Source organism: Vulpes lagopus, chromosome 12 (genome assembly GCF_018345385.1).
Source record: "Vulpes lagopus strain Blue_001 chromosome 12, ASM1834538v1, whole genome shotgun sequence".
Taxonomy (NCBI): domain Eukaryota; kingdom Metazoa; phylum Chordata; class Mammalia; order Carnivora; family Canidae; genus Vulpes; species Vulpes lagopus.
In genome coordinates, this window is record NC_054835.1 from 43,595,461 (window position 1) to 43,612,218 (window position 16,758).

At 37.2% G+C, this 16,758-nt stretch overlaps 1 protein-coding gene across 3 annotated transcripts in view; it reads right to left on the minus strand.

The window, feature by feature from the left end:
• Positions 1–16,758, minus strand: part of NSF (N-ethylmaleimide sensitive factor, vesicle fusing ATPase) — a 149,605-nt gene that overhangs the window by 25,119 nt on the left and 107,728 nt on the right. For all 3 annotated transcript variants that reach the window (XM_041726122.1, XM_041726120.1, XM_041726121.1), the window contains exons 16-17: positions 7,160–7,226; positions 5,020–5,099 (exon numbers count right to left, since the gene is read on the minus strand). In XM_041726122.1, the coding sequence (XP_041582056.1) occupies positions 5,020–5,099; positions 7,160–7,226 (147 nt within the window). The remainder of the gene's footprint in view (positions 1–5,019; positions 5,100–7,159; positions 7,227–16,758) is intronic.

Consider the following 16,758-nt stretch of genomic DNA (forward strand, 5'->3'; position numbering starts at 1 on the left):
GCCTTATGGCTCCTACTGCTTCTTCCTTGACATTAAGACTAAGGCTTTTATCCTCCTCATGTTGAAAAGCACATTCCCCTCAACTTCCATAAATCTGCAAAACCTGAAAAGAGCCCAGTGTCACTGAGTAAAAGAGCCAGCTTTAGGAATCTCACTGGAAGGAGGGGTGTCTTCAAGCCTCTCACTGCTAAGCCGGACATTTCCTAACACTGGACAAATTGTACATCCAGCTCGGGGAGGGTGAACTGCAGTGGTCTTTTACCCTCCGAGCCAATTGTTAGCTTTTCACAGGAATCAGCAGGGAAGCACATGTGAAACCTCTGTGGTGCCGGTGAGCACCCCCATGCCTTGTGTGACTCTGCATGTAGATGAAGCAGGCCGGGGGCTTTCTCAGAGCAGCCCTTTTCTCCGGCGCGGCTCCCTGCTGGGACAGCCCTTTTCAGTGCTCTACCCCCCCTCGATCTCTTCTCCTGCACAACACAGGGCAACTTGATTGAAATAAAGACCTAGGGAACATGTTTTATTTTCTCCTGTTCAATCCATTTTAGAAAAGCTTTTAATTGGTTTTAAAAAGATGCTAAACAAAATGTGATGATGTTTTTCAGTCTTCATGAACTACAGATACCACTTTTTATACTTTCAAAGGGCTAATAAATCAATCATGAAATTAACTCTCCAGCTAAATTTAAAGCAAACCCACTGAATACTGGGTTCATTAAAAATCTATGCATTTACTTCGAAAAATTTAAAATTCAAAGAAAATTATCCTAGTAACTGAAATCTGACTTGAATTTTTAGTCCTACACTGAAAATCCAGGACCAAAGCAATCACAAAGGGAAAAAAAGAAGGCTTGTGAGCCAGTTTTAATAAGCCAATTTACAACGAGGGAGGGGCGTGGGGGAGGGGAGGAGGAGAAAAGAGAATATCTAGATACATAACAACATAGTGCCCCTGAAGGGATTCTTTTATTTGAGCATGTGCACACATGCACACATAATTTTTCTGTGTGAAAGCTGGAATTACAACAAATGGAATATTAAGGATTCTGTGACTGATATGATTACTATATTGTATACACATACAGTTCCTCTTTTTAAAGAAAAATGCCTTCAACTTCTGTTTTCTTGATGGTGATTAAAAACAATAGTTTTCTGCCACCTAGGTAGCTCCACAACACTCAGATTCATACACTTTTAATATTTAATTAAAAACATCTGAAAAACCTACATGGATAATGGTTTGATGAAGTGAATGCTTCCACTTCAGAAAGACAAATATCCTCAACACTGGATCTGCCTGAAAAATTTCCCTTATTCTCCTGAGAGAATACATACTAATTTAAAAAGCAAGGTGGGACAGAGAAAGCACATTTTTATTTTGTTAAATATATGTCAACTAGGAATATCTGAAACATTAACTTCTCCTGCTACTGACACACTTATTTATACAGCAGGGCATCATCCAGCAGTCCAGGCCAGAGTCCCCACATTCTGATTAATGACAGGCTGGTAATCCTTAAAAGAGAATCTCTGCCATTTCCAATCACTTAGTGATTTCCACTCACTAAGGTAACCAGATCTATCTTTGACTTTTAACATATTCCAATGCCCTTCCTTTCCAGTCCTTAGAGAAATTCATTCCATATCCCTTTTGAATGATCCAATCCCTGTTTCTAGGACTTCTCCCAAACTGGGCCATGTACCTAGCAAGGAGATGCTCACTCCTTGCTTCCAGCTTTCCCTATAAACCTCCTTTCAACAATTATATAGCTTTTGCAATCACTCTCTTTTTTAAAGCATCTGTTTTACTGAGATACAAGTCACAGAACACACGATTCACTGATTTAAAGTGTGTTAGTCAATGGTTTTTAGTATATTTACAGCAGGTACAACTATCATCATGATCAATTTCTGAACATGTGAAACACCCCAAAAAGAAACCCCACACCCATTAGCAGTCACCTCTCATTCTCACTATCCACCCCTCCTGGTCCTAGGCAACCATGAATCTACTAGGTTCTGTCTCTACAGATTTGCCAGTTCTGGACACTTCATACAAATGGAATCAAACAATCTGCGGTCTTTTTCATTGGCTCCTTTTGTTTAAAACGTTTTCAAGGTTCATCCATGTTGTAGCACGTAACAGGATTTGATTCCTTTTTATTGCTGAATGATATTCCATTGTATGGATATACCATAGTTTATTTGTGAATATCTAGGTTGTGTCCATTTCTTGGCTATTGTGAATAATGCTGTTTTGAACATATCTATAAGCTTCTGTGAGGACATATATTTTCATTTCTATGGGGTACGTATCTAAATTGTTGGGTCATATTATAGCTTTGTCTCTAATCTTTTGAGGAACTGCTATTTTCCAAAGGATGCACAATTTTTATATTCCCACCAACAATGTAAAAGGGTTCCAGTTTCTATATGCACAGCAACACTTATTATCTGACTTTTTTGTTATGGCCATTCTGGTGGGTATGAAGTGGTATCTCACTGTGGCTTTGATTTGCAATTCCCTGATGGCTAACGATGTTGAGTATCTTTTTATGTTCTTATTGGCCATTTGAAATTTATTTATTTTTGAATCATACCTTTACCAAATATAAATTATAACAACACAAAATACTTAAGCCCACCAAAATAAGCGGACACTAAAGAAATACCTTTAGAAGCAAGTTATCTATATTTTTTTGTTGAATAAGTTATTCATGAAGTACATCTGTATGAACCTGTGCCAGAAGACACTGTAAGTAAGATTTTAAAACATTAGAAAATGTTCGTTTCCTCAAGAATTTCACAATTATTTTTACAAACTGGAAAGTTATTCCCAAGTCTTATTTTTTTTTAAAGATTTATTTATTTATTCATGAGAGACACACACACACAGAGAGAGAGAGAGAGAGAGAGAGAGAGGCAGAGATGCAGGCAGAGGGAGAAGCAGGCTCCTCACAGGGAGCCTGATGTGGGACTGGATCCCAGATCCCAGGATCATGACCTGAGCCAAAGGCAAGTGCCCAACCACTGAGCCACCCAGGCATCCCTATTCCCAACTCTTTAACAAAATGTTGCAAGCCTTTTTTTAATATGCTGTATTTATTTATATTCATATCTATTTTGGACTCACAAATAATTCTCAACTAGAGGATGTCTTTCTGTTTAAATAAATATATTTAACAATGTAAAGGACAAGCAGTTTAAAAAATATAATTGAAAAATTATTCTTTCTTCTCCCAACCGCTTTTAGCATAGGTTCTTTTTAGTTAAAGACTGAATAAGATATAAATTTAAATGCCTGGAGAAAGTCCCCCAATCTAATAATTTAAAAAAGATTTGTTTTAAATATTTTATTTATTTATTTGAGAGACAGAGAGAGACAGAGATAGTGAGAGAGAGCATGAGTGGGGAGGAAAGGGAGAAACAGGGAGCCCGATGCAGGGCTCAATCCCAGCTTCAGGATCACAACGCAAGCTGAAGGCAGATGCTCAACCAACTGAGCCATCCAGGTGCCCCTCTAATAATTTTTAAAATGCTATATCATAGGAAAGGACTCATTTTGTGATATATATGGATGTTGAAGTTATTTACTTTTTTCCAACAACTTTATTTAAAGTTTTATTTATCTATTTGAGAGAGACAGAGACAGAGAGAGTGTGTGTGTGTGAGCAGAGGGAGGGGCAGAGGGAGAGGAAGGCAAGCAGACTCCCCACTGAATGGGGCGCCTAGAGCAGGGCTCCATCTCAGGACTCTGAGATCATAACCTGAGCCAAAATCAAGAGTCAGATGTTTAACTGACTAAGCCACCTGGGCGCTCCTTTTCCAGCAACTTTAGATTTATCTATTTACCTACTTATTGAAGGAATCAGAGAAGGGAAAAATATATTCACTTTTCTAATTTCAGCTTTAGGATGAACTAAAACTCTGATTACTGGGAATGATAGTTTATGGAAAAATGATTACAAAATCCTTACAATGCATATATGCAGTAAACTTTCAAGACTGTCTCACTTTATGTTTCTTTTCACTATTCTAGAAATACAAAAAAAAACACAAAAAAATTCTTGAAAATCAAGACAAGTGCACCACTTTTAGTTCTGACACAAACAAGCACACACACAATTTTAACTGTTAAATTAAAAAGCAGATTCACCCACTTAATGTGAAATATTTTCTATACAGCCTAGTTAATATCTCTAACTTCAAATACAAGACTGCCATCTAGACATTAAGATATTTTTCAAGTTAGTGCTTAACCCTTTTGTATCTGTCTTTGACTGGCATTTCTCAAAGGTTACAGTACACAAAATCAATCAATAGAATTTGTGTCTTGTATCATAGCCAAACATGCTCTGGCAGCCTCTACATAATTAACATATTTAACCAACCCTCATAGATTACTTTTAAATGAGTTATCAAAATCACCAATCTCCAGTAGCCACATCAGTGAAAATGCAACCATATGAACAAAGATCCTGACTATGAACTCCCTCCTCAAAAGTGCCACACGATACAAGAGAAATAATTCAAGCTTAGTGTTTAACTAAGCTTTTTCTTTTTAAAAAGGAAAGAAAAAGAAAAACTTGCCTACAGGAAATGAATAACCCCAAATACAAATTCTTAGGAAACTATCTATGAAATGAAAAACAAAACAAATGGGAATGTGTATTCAATCCCTACTACAGGAATATCACAATCTCTAATGGAAGATGGAGGCAGCTAGGGATGTGTAATATGCTGGGGAATTCACAGAACTACAAAAACAAAACGCTAATTGAACTAGGATTTTGGGATCTTTAGAAAGGAAATTTCCCTGTTAAGAAATCATTTACCTTAAAAAAAAAAAAAAAAAGAAATCATTTACCTTAAAACAGAAGGTGAGACTAGATGACTTTTCCATGACCACAACATAATTTGAAATGTGTATGATAGCTTGCTTATTTAGCAGCTTATTTGCACCATTACATGCAATATATTGGACAAATTCTGTGAAAACGTTTTTTATATTGTTTTTACCTGAGGAGGTGCCTTTTTGAGTAACACGAGAAGAGCCTGTAATACCAGATTAGAAAATCGAGGGCCAATAGGTACATAATCTAGAAGAAAAACATTGTTATGTTTTAGGGATTTGATACACATATGCACAAAGTCCAAATATTCAGGTTTTTCTGCATCAAGAGTAAACACAGTCCTAAGTAACTGTCATGCAACTAATGATAATTAGAAAAATAATATATCCAATAACTTAAATGTTTAAAACATTATATAACAACTCTCATCTATAAATTTTTTTAAAAGCTTCTAAATATCCATTTTGAGTTCAGATAGACATCTTTGTCCAATAGTCAGAGACAGGTGTTTTTGTTTTTGTTTTTTTAAGGAAGAAAAAGCCCCCAGGTGATTTACCAACTGTTTCCAAGAAATTACTGCAAATCATGGTCATACAGTAAGCTTACAGGCAACAAAGCACACTAGAAAATGAATAGAGGGGGAGATGGCAAGTAATCATCTAAGCAAGGTACTTCAATATAACTGAAATGATAGGAGGGTCACCAAGACTGGTCCTTAGACAGTGAAGAACAGAGAACTTTCTAAAACTTTCTGTCAAACTTCAAGATTCAGCATAAATGTCCCTTCCTTGGATTCCTCTGCATACTGCATATGTATGCACCCTTGCCTTGTGCTTAGAACTATCTTCAGACAACAGCCCTCTGAAGTCAAAAGTGATCTTTCTTTTTTCTGAATATCCAGAACACATGGTATATTCTACTTTGTGATAATTTTCACCAATATTATGTTATAATGACAGCATGTTACGCATTTTTTCTGAGACCCTAATAATTCTAACACAGTAGTAAGGGCTCAGCTTACTTGTCGAATAAATGAACAAACAAGTACAGATAATAACTATTCATACAAGTGAAAATATACTCAGAGGGCACACATTCCTGACATAGTAGTGTTGCTATGACCACACATCTCAATTGTGTTTAGATAAAGGAATTTACACAGAGCTATGAGTTTGTGCTTAAAGGCTTTTAAAGAAATAATCCTATAAACTGGGCTGAAATGTATCAAAAACAGCAGACCAAAACCCTAGGTCACTAAATAAAACTATCAAATTAAGAAGACCTCAGATACACCTTTATACAGAAAGGTATATCTTTATAACAAACACTGCTTTAAGAAACAAGAAAAATAAATAACAGAAGACCTAAAGCAAGTCTGAAAATCATGAGACAAATGTGGTAAGAGGAGTTAACTTGAAATCATTACTACACCATTTTGGATAGCTGAAGAAGGGATTACTCAGATTTTAGGTAGTATTTTGGAAGTTTATGAAGTCACCATGTGGGTTCAATTTCAATACAGTTACACAGCATTCCAAGTCACTATTATAATACATTTATTCCAGATTTATCTAATTTTTGCAATGGAACAAAACGTAAGTAACAACATTTTTCTGACATTTACTGGAAGATTACACCTTATGAGTTGCATTCAGGGACTGTCTTATTTTTCATCTTTGTATCCTGTGCATTTCAATATAAGAGATGGTAAATCTATATTTTTAAAAATTACTGTAGAGCACTTTTAACTTTCAGAACGTTTTTAACATTGTTATCCCATTTTTGTTTGCGTAATTACTCTATGGGATAAGTAAGGAAGGGAACAGTCTTTGTTCTTATAAAACAGGTACATTTTATTTCATTGCAAAAATTAGATAAATATGGAATAAATGCATTATAACAGTGACTCATTCTTATAAAACAGACACTGAGGTACAAGAGAACTTGCAGCTTCTCCCAAGTGGAAACTCTGGGGTACAGGCAGCTCAGAGGTATTAAATAGCAAATATATCCATCAATGGAAATTACTAATCATTTATTATGGGCAGGGAACTCTGTGGGATAAACAAAATAATATGAGGTGTGGGCCCTTACAGGAAAGCAGTTTATAATGGTGTTAACGTCATAAGGCATATTTAACATGAATACCATCATTGACTTCAGATATAACAGATAGCATAATTCCTTATAAGAAAAGTATTTCTATTGCCCTAGAGTTTATAAATACCCGTTATTTTTCTCTTGTAATTTGTGAGACATTAGTATAATAAGGCAAAGATAGTACAATGGGAAAGGTTATTACTCACCAAGCAGTCTCTCAATGTCATCCACAACCACACAACTAAGCTGGGATTTGTACGCATCATCAAAGATCTGGAAGAAAGTAAAACCACTTATTATCTCACTGTTCTCCATAATTATGACAATTTCCAAGAAGATAAAATTTAGTTAATTATTGAGCAATGCCTAACAAAGCACAGTATAGCACCAATATTTCAGACACTACATTAGAACTTAGCAGATAATAGGATTTTAGAACTAAGAGTTCTTGCTATATATAAATGAGGAAATTGAGGCCCAAAGCAGTTAAATAACTTGCTCAAGATGACACAACTGGATCATGGCTGAGCAAGAAGAGTAATGCTGTTTTCAGCCCCCACAAGCTGGATATGTCATATCTGAACATGCTGAGGAACAGCTAGTCATGAATCAACTGACAAATCCCATCAAGTATATCACAGTGGTCTCACCCAAGTCAGGATTGTGATTTCAGATTATGACTCAAGAGCTAGATAGAGCCATGAGGTATGTGTAGAATAAAACTGAATGTCATTTTATTATCTATAAGAATTGTAGCCCTGTTGGGACGCCTGGGTGGCTAAGCAGTTGAGCATCTGCCTTCAGCTCAGGGGATGATCCCAGAATCCCAGGATCAAGTCCCACATCAGGCTCCTTGCAGGGAGCCTTCTTCTCTCTCTGCCTATGTCTCTGCCTCTCTCTCTGTGTCTCTCATAACAACATAAAAGTTTATCAAAATGAGTTATTTTTGATACTCAATTGAGGAAGGGAAGGGAAGGGAAGGGAAGGGAAGGGAAGGGAAGGGAAGGGAAGGGAAGGGAAGGGAAGGGAAAGGGAAGGGAAGGGAAAGGGAAGGGAAAGGGAAGGGAAAGGGAAGGGAAAGGGAAGGGGAAGGGAAGGGGAAGGGAAAGGGAAGGGAAAGGGAAGGGAAAGGGAAGGGGAAGGGAAGGGGAAGGGAAAGGGAAGGGAAAGGGAAGGGAAAGGGAAGGGGAAGGGGAAGGGGAAGGGAAGGGAGAAAGAAAGAATTGTGGCCCTGGTAAGCAGGAACATTGAGAGAACAGAATCCTGTTCACTCCAATCAGACCATAATGGTCAAAACGTTTACAGAAGAATTAAAGTTGGTTACAAAGGATCAGAGAGATGTATCTTTAGAACCATACAAAACAGTACACAGTCTTAAGACAGTGAAAGAAATGCAAATTAAAGCAAGCAGTAAAAAATATCCTGACAAGGATATAGCAATTTCAAACCAGACAGAAGATTTAACTTATGTATAAGGTGAATGTGAGTGCCCATAGCTTTGAGTCCAGCCTTTTCATAAATGTGGGGGTTCCTATTCTAGGACTATAACTGGAGTTCTGGGCACCCAATGGATGTCATCTGTAAGAATTAATTCCTGCATTTCAGGCCAGTCTTTCTGGTTGATAAATAACCTCAGCGTACCAAGATGGTAACCACTCCTCCACCCATCTTGCTCAAAGTAGCATAATATTCCTTAGTCGTTTTTTTTTTTTTTAAGATTTTTTACTTATTTATTTATTCATAGAGACAGAGAGAGAGAGAGAGAGAGAGAGAGAGAGAGGCAGAGACACAGGGAGAGAGAGAAGCAGGATCCACGCAGGGAGCACGACGCGGGACTCCATCCTGGGTCTCCAGGATCACACCCCGGGCTGCAGGCGGCGCTAAACCGCTGCTGCTCTCCTTAGTCATTTTTAACCATTGATGATTAAGTATTAGGTACAGAAATAAAGTAAAACAAGCTTTCAGTATTAATATTTTTCATATTAAATTTAAAGACAATTTGTAAATATTTGGTCTCGAAAGTATTTCTAATTAAAAAAATTACCATATTAAAAAAAATAAAATAAAAAGAAAAATAAAATAAAAAATTACCATATTAAGATTAATAGATTAGCCTTGCTGGTTTAATTTAAAATATGCCATTGAATAACTCATTTTGATAAACTTTTATGTTGGAAGGTAAAAGATATCTTTAGTAGCCTTACAAATGGTAAAAATAATCTAAGATTCACCATACTTATAGTTGTATTTTAATTTACTACTAAATAAATATAGTTACTCTGAAACTCAATGTTTTGTTAGGCAAACAACTGAAGTACTTTAAAGAGATAATAAAGGGTGGGTCAGTTGGTTAATTGTCTGCCTTTGGCTCAGATGATCCTGGAGTCCTGCGACTGAGCTGACTGAGCCCTGTATAGGGCTCCCAGCTCAGCAGGGAGTCTGCTTTTCCCTCTGTTCCTCACCCTGCTCATGCTCTCTATTTCTCTCATTTTCTGTCTCAAATAAATCAATAAAATATTTTTTTAAAAAAGAGAAAATAAAACATTTGAAATATGTAAATATAGTTTTAAATATTTAAAGAAATTTAAGTGTAAAAGTTCCCTTTTAAGGAACTGCTAAATTTCACTAAACCTACAAATAGAATAAGAAATGTAATGGGACTTTTTAAAAATTTGTTTTCTTTTGTGTTGAAAACTACATTTTACATTACAAAATTTTAATATGTTGACTTTTCATTTTTTAAACCTTAAATTAGTGATACATGGTCTTTTTTATGCTCAAAAGTCACCTTCAAAGATGCAAAACAAAAACATGGCAAAACAAATCAAGTTCCTCCTATCACACTATCTGTCCTTTAAGGTAGGAATTGTCTTCTTTAGTATTATGTTTTTAATGTCTGACACCGTGCTGGTGCTTAATAAATGTTTCCTATATGCATGTATGAAAGAAAGCCTCTGTTGCTTTCCTTTGCACCATCATCCCCTTTACCCTTCCCTCACTCTCTCTTACTGTGTTAAAATTCCATTTACTCTTTCATCCTTAGCTACCTGTCTCCCCATTGGATTGTGAGGTAGATAAAAATTTGATTCATGTTGTCCCAAGGATCCGGCACAGAACAGTATTTATCCTTGCCCAGTGAATTCAGTGGTCGAAACAATAGAAGTTCTAATTCCATCTTGCCCTAAATCACTGGTCTCTGTTCTGCTCTGGTACAGCATCTTGTATATTGTGTACATATTAAGGATTCATTATATTCTTCCCTGTATTATACTAGAATATAAGCGCTTTGAAGGCAAATACACCTTAATCTCTTTGTATCCTCACATCATTTAATATAATGCCTTAGTAGAAAGTAATCAATAAATATTGACTGTAAGAATAAATATGCATCTTATATTTTAAAAATGTTATTTATTTATTTGAGAGAGTGTGTGGGGGGATCCCTGGGTGGCGCAGCGGTTTGGCGCCTGCCTTTGGCCCAGGGCGCGATCCTGGAGACCCGGGATCGAATCCCACGTCAGGCTCCCGGTGCATGGAGCCTGCTTCTCCCTCTGCCTGTGTCTCTGCCTCTCTCTCTCTCTGTGACTATCATAAATAAATAAAAATTAAAAAAAAAAAAAAAGAGAGAGAGTGTGTGCACAAGCAGTGGGGAGGGGCAGAGAAAAAGGGAGCAGCAGACTCCTCAATGAGCAGGAAGCCTGCAGCAGGACTCAATCCCAGGACACAGAGATCATGACCAGAGCCAAAGGCAGACACTTAACCAACTGAGTCACCCAGGTCCCCCATAAATATGCATTTTAAATTCAGGCAGAAATATCAAGTGAGTAGTTGGAGACATATGACTGAAGTCAGGGTATGGAGCTTACCCTCAGGGCAGTGACTGCTGAAACCATGCAAGGGGATGATACCTCAAGGAGAAATGGCAGAGGTAAAAGAATAACGAAGTAAGTACCAAATCTTGGGAGTGTTGCTCTATGCATTCACTCAGCAAATATTTTCAAATTCCTATTATGTGTCAAGTATCAATGAAGATAATGGAGAGAGGAATGAATGAAACTAACATGATCCTACCTCCACAAAGCTTGGAGTGGGGAAAGCAGGTCACAAGTAACAATAATAAAGCATGATGCTACTGCGCTGCAGGAAATATGAGATGAGATGGTAGTACATACAAAAGAGCTGTGGTAGTCACTGCGGATACACACACACATGCTAGTTTTCTTTCTACCATGTGATAGGATTGTAGTTCCCCATCCCTTCTCAAGGTAGGGAGGACTATGGGGCTTGGTTCAGCTAATGAAACATGACTGGATATATATCACTTTCTGAAAGGAGCTTTAGAGCTCCTGCCTGATTCACCATATTCCTTTTATCCTGCTATCCTTGGCTATCATGATCTTACATGTGAGAGGGAGCTTCTATTATGTTTTAGTTTGAGTCTCTGAGAAACTACAATGAGCAGAGCTCCCCCCCACCCTGCCCCGAGCCATGATGGACATGCAACATGAGCAGGAAATAAATGTTGTTAAGTCACTGAGATTTGGGTGTTGCTCATTATTGCAGCATAACTTAGCCTATCATAACTGACACGGAGGATTATGGAGTCAACGATAGTGTCCTAAATTTAGGAAGTAACATTTAAGCTGACATCCGAAGGATAAACAACCAGTGGAAAATGGGGAAGAAAGTATTCGAAGCAGAATGCACTGAATATTAGGAGGCTCAGAGTGAGAAAATTTCAGGAGCACTGCAGAAACTGACATATAGTCAGTAAGAATTAAAATGAAGAGGTGCTAGTGTGGTGGTATCTGTGGGGAATGGTAGGTGAGAGATGAAGCAAAAGAGGTAACAAAAGGGTCTGAACATGGAGAGTCTTACGAATTTCACACCAGTTGAAATTTTATTGTAAAGGCAATAAAAAGCCACTGAAGGATTTTATTTTATTTATTTATTTTTTTCACTGAAGGATTTTAAACTACAGACCACCATGTCAGGTTTATGATTTAGAAACATTTTTCTGGCTGATGTAGAGAAAAGCATCAGAGGGGAGTAATGATTGTTTAATACTGTAGAACACCAGGTGAAAGATAATGGTGGTCTGAAAGTGGGAAGGGGAGTGGGTGTTCTGATAAATGGATGGATTCTAGAGATGTTTAGGAAGCAGAACTGAATGGACTTGGCAATGAATGAATGTGGTAATGAGGAGGAAACTAGAGTCAAGGGTTCTTTTTGGTTTGGCTACTGAAATAGGACTGAGGAGAAGCTGGTTTGGAGATGGATTATAAGTATATGTAAAAAGAGGAACCCTTTACCTTTCCCCACACCACCCCCCCACCACCACTCCCCCAAAAAGGGGAAGAAAAACAGGACATTTATTTCAGTCTCTTGATACATAATGATCAAATTTTGAGTTGGTGAATCCAAGATAGGAGAAAAGTTCAGGAGCAGTTTCACCATGGTTCTTGGCTATTTTTTCTTTTAAAAAAAGATTGAACCAAGATAGCAGTCACTCTGGTATCCTATAAACTCTGGTGATATCAAGGAGTCACTGGAAATAATGCTTGCTTTTCAAATCATTTTTCAGAATTCTACTAAAGGCTCTGATGCAAGCATATAATTCTGTCAGGCTGTAATATCGTGGATTTGAGCCACAGGGGCCTGGGACTGGCTATTTGCAGGACTACATTTTTTCTTAATCAGCCCTTTTCCCTTCCCAAGAATAGTATAGAGCTTTCACACAGCTACAGGAACCTTATTAAGGACATTGCTGGGGTCAAAACTGATGATAAACTGGTATGCTGTCGCACCAATTTATCTCAGATATCGTGTTCATGAAGCATTACAAATCACTTCATAGCTGACTGCATGATTTACCTATAAGATTTGAGAAGAAAAGTACCTACGGCAGTCATTTAATGTAGGTGTTTTTTTTTTCTTTTTTTACAGACAGCTTTTAATGTACTAATTACTATCATGAGGAGAAGAGCACTCACAGTTCTCTTAACAACCTACTAACCATGACAAAGGCTGTGCAATTCCAGTTGTAACTTGACCAGTTTCAGTTGACAGGTCAACTGAAACTCCTTGGGTAGCAACTGTGCTCTAATTTAAATACACACACCCCTTTCACTTCTTACACACATAATTCTTTACCTTAGCTATTCACTAGTGTAATATAAGGTCACCACTCTTCCTCTAGATCCTCATTTTCGGCCTGGTGTCCTCAACCCCTTCCATTCTTGGCCCCCTGGCCCAGGCCCCAGGATAATGTTCAGTAAGAGGACAGACCTGACTGGCAAGTACATGAGCTTAGCTGTCAGGTGAAAATCTAAGTGAGATATTTACATAGTGAGCTTGGAAGTTCTACCACAACTTTAGGTAGATAAATCCAGGAAAGAGAAGAGGTACCAGAAGAAAGATGCAGAAAAATAAAATTGTACAAACTGCTCCAGCTAGAGCAGTACAAATCAAGTGTCAAACTTGCCCCTACTAACACACGGCACATGGCAGATACACAGTGCCTGCTCCAGATCAAATGGTGTCAAACAACAGTTAGGCAGATGGGCTGAAGCCAGAGCTAGCGGCTGTATCTCAAAGACTCTTTAAAAATTAATTTAAATTCAAATCCTCTCATTTACTAAGATAAAAAAAGTATGTATGATGCTCAAGCCTTTTCTTGTTGGAAAGGTTATCAGTTTGGGATGAGTAAATAGCTATCATGCAAACCAGGACACCTGAAAAGGGGGCATTGTTAATAATCATGCTGGAATAACAGGTAAAAACAGGATTGCTCAAAGCAAATTGGAATGTCTGGTCATCCTAGTTTTATCAGGACATTTCCTGTAGAGCAGGCAAAATTATCAGTATATATAGTCTTAGCATCTGGTGAGAAGTCTGAAAGAGAAGGCTAAAGAAAAAGAATCTGAAGAACTGAAGAAAGAAAAAGTGTATGAAAGAGTGGCATCAGTCAACACGGACATAATGAGACGTCTTTTCTAGAAGATGAATAGTATCTCTAGAAAACACAGAATCCCACAGTCTATTTCTGCTCTCTGGTACCGCCTCTCTTGTGTGCAAAGGTAAGTAGTGTCTCATAAGAGACAAAATAAAATATGAGGGACCTGGGCTGAAGGCAAGAACATGCTGGATGCACTATGCAACCAGAGGAAAGGGAGGCGTGGTGCTTCTGCCACACAGAGGTTGGGAAAGGTCTGAATAGGGTCCTCAAGGACACTGTGAGCTCTTCTAGGCACACAGCCCACTCCTGGAATCTACAGACAGGCTGGGAGCCACCTGTGTGTAGGGGAGGGGCAGCAGCTGCAGATTCTGGAGTCTACATGAATACAAATGGGAACACGCCAGCATTAGCTCCATGTTAATCCCAGCCTTTCAGAATCACAAACCACAGCAAAGCGTGTTCTAAGTGGATTCAGTCCTCCATTTTCTATAACCTCATTAGTGCTCTGAGGTAAGTAAGTAAAGCCAAATTCTCTGGTTCTTCTGGGGCTGAAAGAGTTCATCTCAATTCTGAAGTGGTTGGCGTGAAGTACCTAGTTAGTAGGGATCTGATGACAGTAGGAATCTGATGACTTAGAAAATCCCTAATGTAGTAAATCTGTCAGCAATTAGTTGAAAGCATACCCTAATCATATTTGGTAGCATATAAAAACGTAAATGAGCAAATTCAAATCAGTGCTATCAGTAATAATCTCTAGTTTCTAAAAATAACTTGGGAGTAGACCAAGCAAACATTAGCTGTCTTCTAATGAAACTGCCTCAGGAAGTGGACCTAAACTTTTGGCAATGCACTAAAGCTTCCTGGAATGACCTTAAAATCCCTCATTTGTTCTCCCTGCTTTTCAGGAAAAATTCTTACATTTTTCACATAACACAAACCCCAGAGTGGGGTATTCTTAATAATATAAAAAGTCACAAGGTTTCAGAAGTTCTACTAAAGATTGCACCATCCTCCTTTGTGTGCCAGAGATACAAATGCCAAAAGACAAAGCGTATTAAACAAAACAACATGCACCCACCCCCTAGCCGTACAGGGACCAGTAGTTACTTCCGGAGTGTCCACTTCTCTCAGTTAATACATGCACAAACTTCGACAAATCAGCTACATGATATATTAGGATGTTAACCAAAAACATCCAAATTCTGTTGCTTAGTAACTGCTGTCAAAAGATCCAATTTCCAGCTCTGCTCTTTGTATGGACTAAACCATGAAAAGAGGAGGATTAGGCACCATGATTCTGTTCTGTACAGACTACAATTTGCAGTGGGATTTACAGGAGCATATTCAAAGAAGATTATTTCCTTCTTGCAAAGCTAGTGGAAAGGAAAATTTCTTCCATTAATTTTCAGTCCTTTAAGAACAAGACTATATTATGTTAATAATGGGTATAGTTTTATAAATCACTGATATTCCTACTTAATTTTGTTCAAACAATTCAGTCACATCAGATTGTTCTATTTCATCTCTATACTGATTTTGTACTCAGAAACCATCAAGATTAGGTAATTAATTAAAATCAAACTCTACTGTTGTGTTCTTTTGTTCATTTAATGGCACTAACAGAACTAGTAAAACAGTTTTAAAATATATAGATGCAAATATGGATAAAAGAACTAAAATTTAAAAATAGAATGGAATTGCGAAACAAATATAAAATGGGAGGGGGGAGAAGATCTATAAGCACTTCAAATATCTTAATGGAACATATGGTATCTCCACCCACCCCACCCCCAAATGTGAGGATCATGGCAGTGTTGAGTTTATCCATGGAGAAAGGATTTATTAAGCAAATTAAGAGAAGTATAAGGGAAAATATAAATTAATTGAAAATAAACTTTCCTATATTTTAGCACCATCCACATGTGAACAAGAAGCAATCGCTTAATTATAATTAAATCTAAGATACTCATTAAAGCAAGCCAAATGGCCCTCTCTACTAACAAAAACTCTTAACCTCTTGGTTTAAGTAATAAAATGGTATGTAAAGATATTCTATGAATCAAGTTAGAGCATCTCTCTTTAACAAAAATTAATGTGTTAAATTATATGAAATTGTAATATTTGAATTTCACAAACTATTGCCATTACAAAACATTTTTAAAAATCTTTCAAATTGAGCACTTGGTCATTAAAGTATAGCTGAGGAAATAATTTTAAATGCCAATCTTTTACCTCTAAAATTGGCAAAAAATATTTTAATTAATTTTTTAAAAATTTATTTTTAAGTAATCTCTATACCCAACATGGGGTTGAACCCACAACCCTGAGATCAAGAGTTGCACACTCCATTGACTGAGCCAGCAGGCGCCTTGGAAAAAAAAAATATTTTAATAACATCAAGTGTGGGTGAAGAGTCCAAGGAAACGGACGCTCACATGATGGGGCTGCGAATGTAAACTGGTACAACTTATTGAAGAGGTGGACTTTATAAACCAGCAGTAACTTTTCATAAGAGTTCTTGTATCAATATTTATCAAGAATCTTCAAAATATTAATGTTTGACTTTAGCAATCCCAATTCTGAGAATTTATCCTAAGGAAACAACTGGAAATGTATATACGGTAATAATGATATGTAAAAATAACTACTACACTCTATTGAGCACATATGATATCCCAAGGCGCTGCATGATACTTTACATAGATTATCATCTCTCTTAATTCTGAATATTATCTTCATTTCATAGATGACAAAACAGAGGCTTATAGGTTAAGTGACTATAAGACCTGTTAAGTGTGTTGGAGCTGGGATTCAAATGCAGATCTATTTGAAACCTAAGCCTACGTT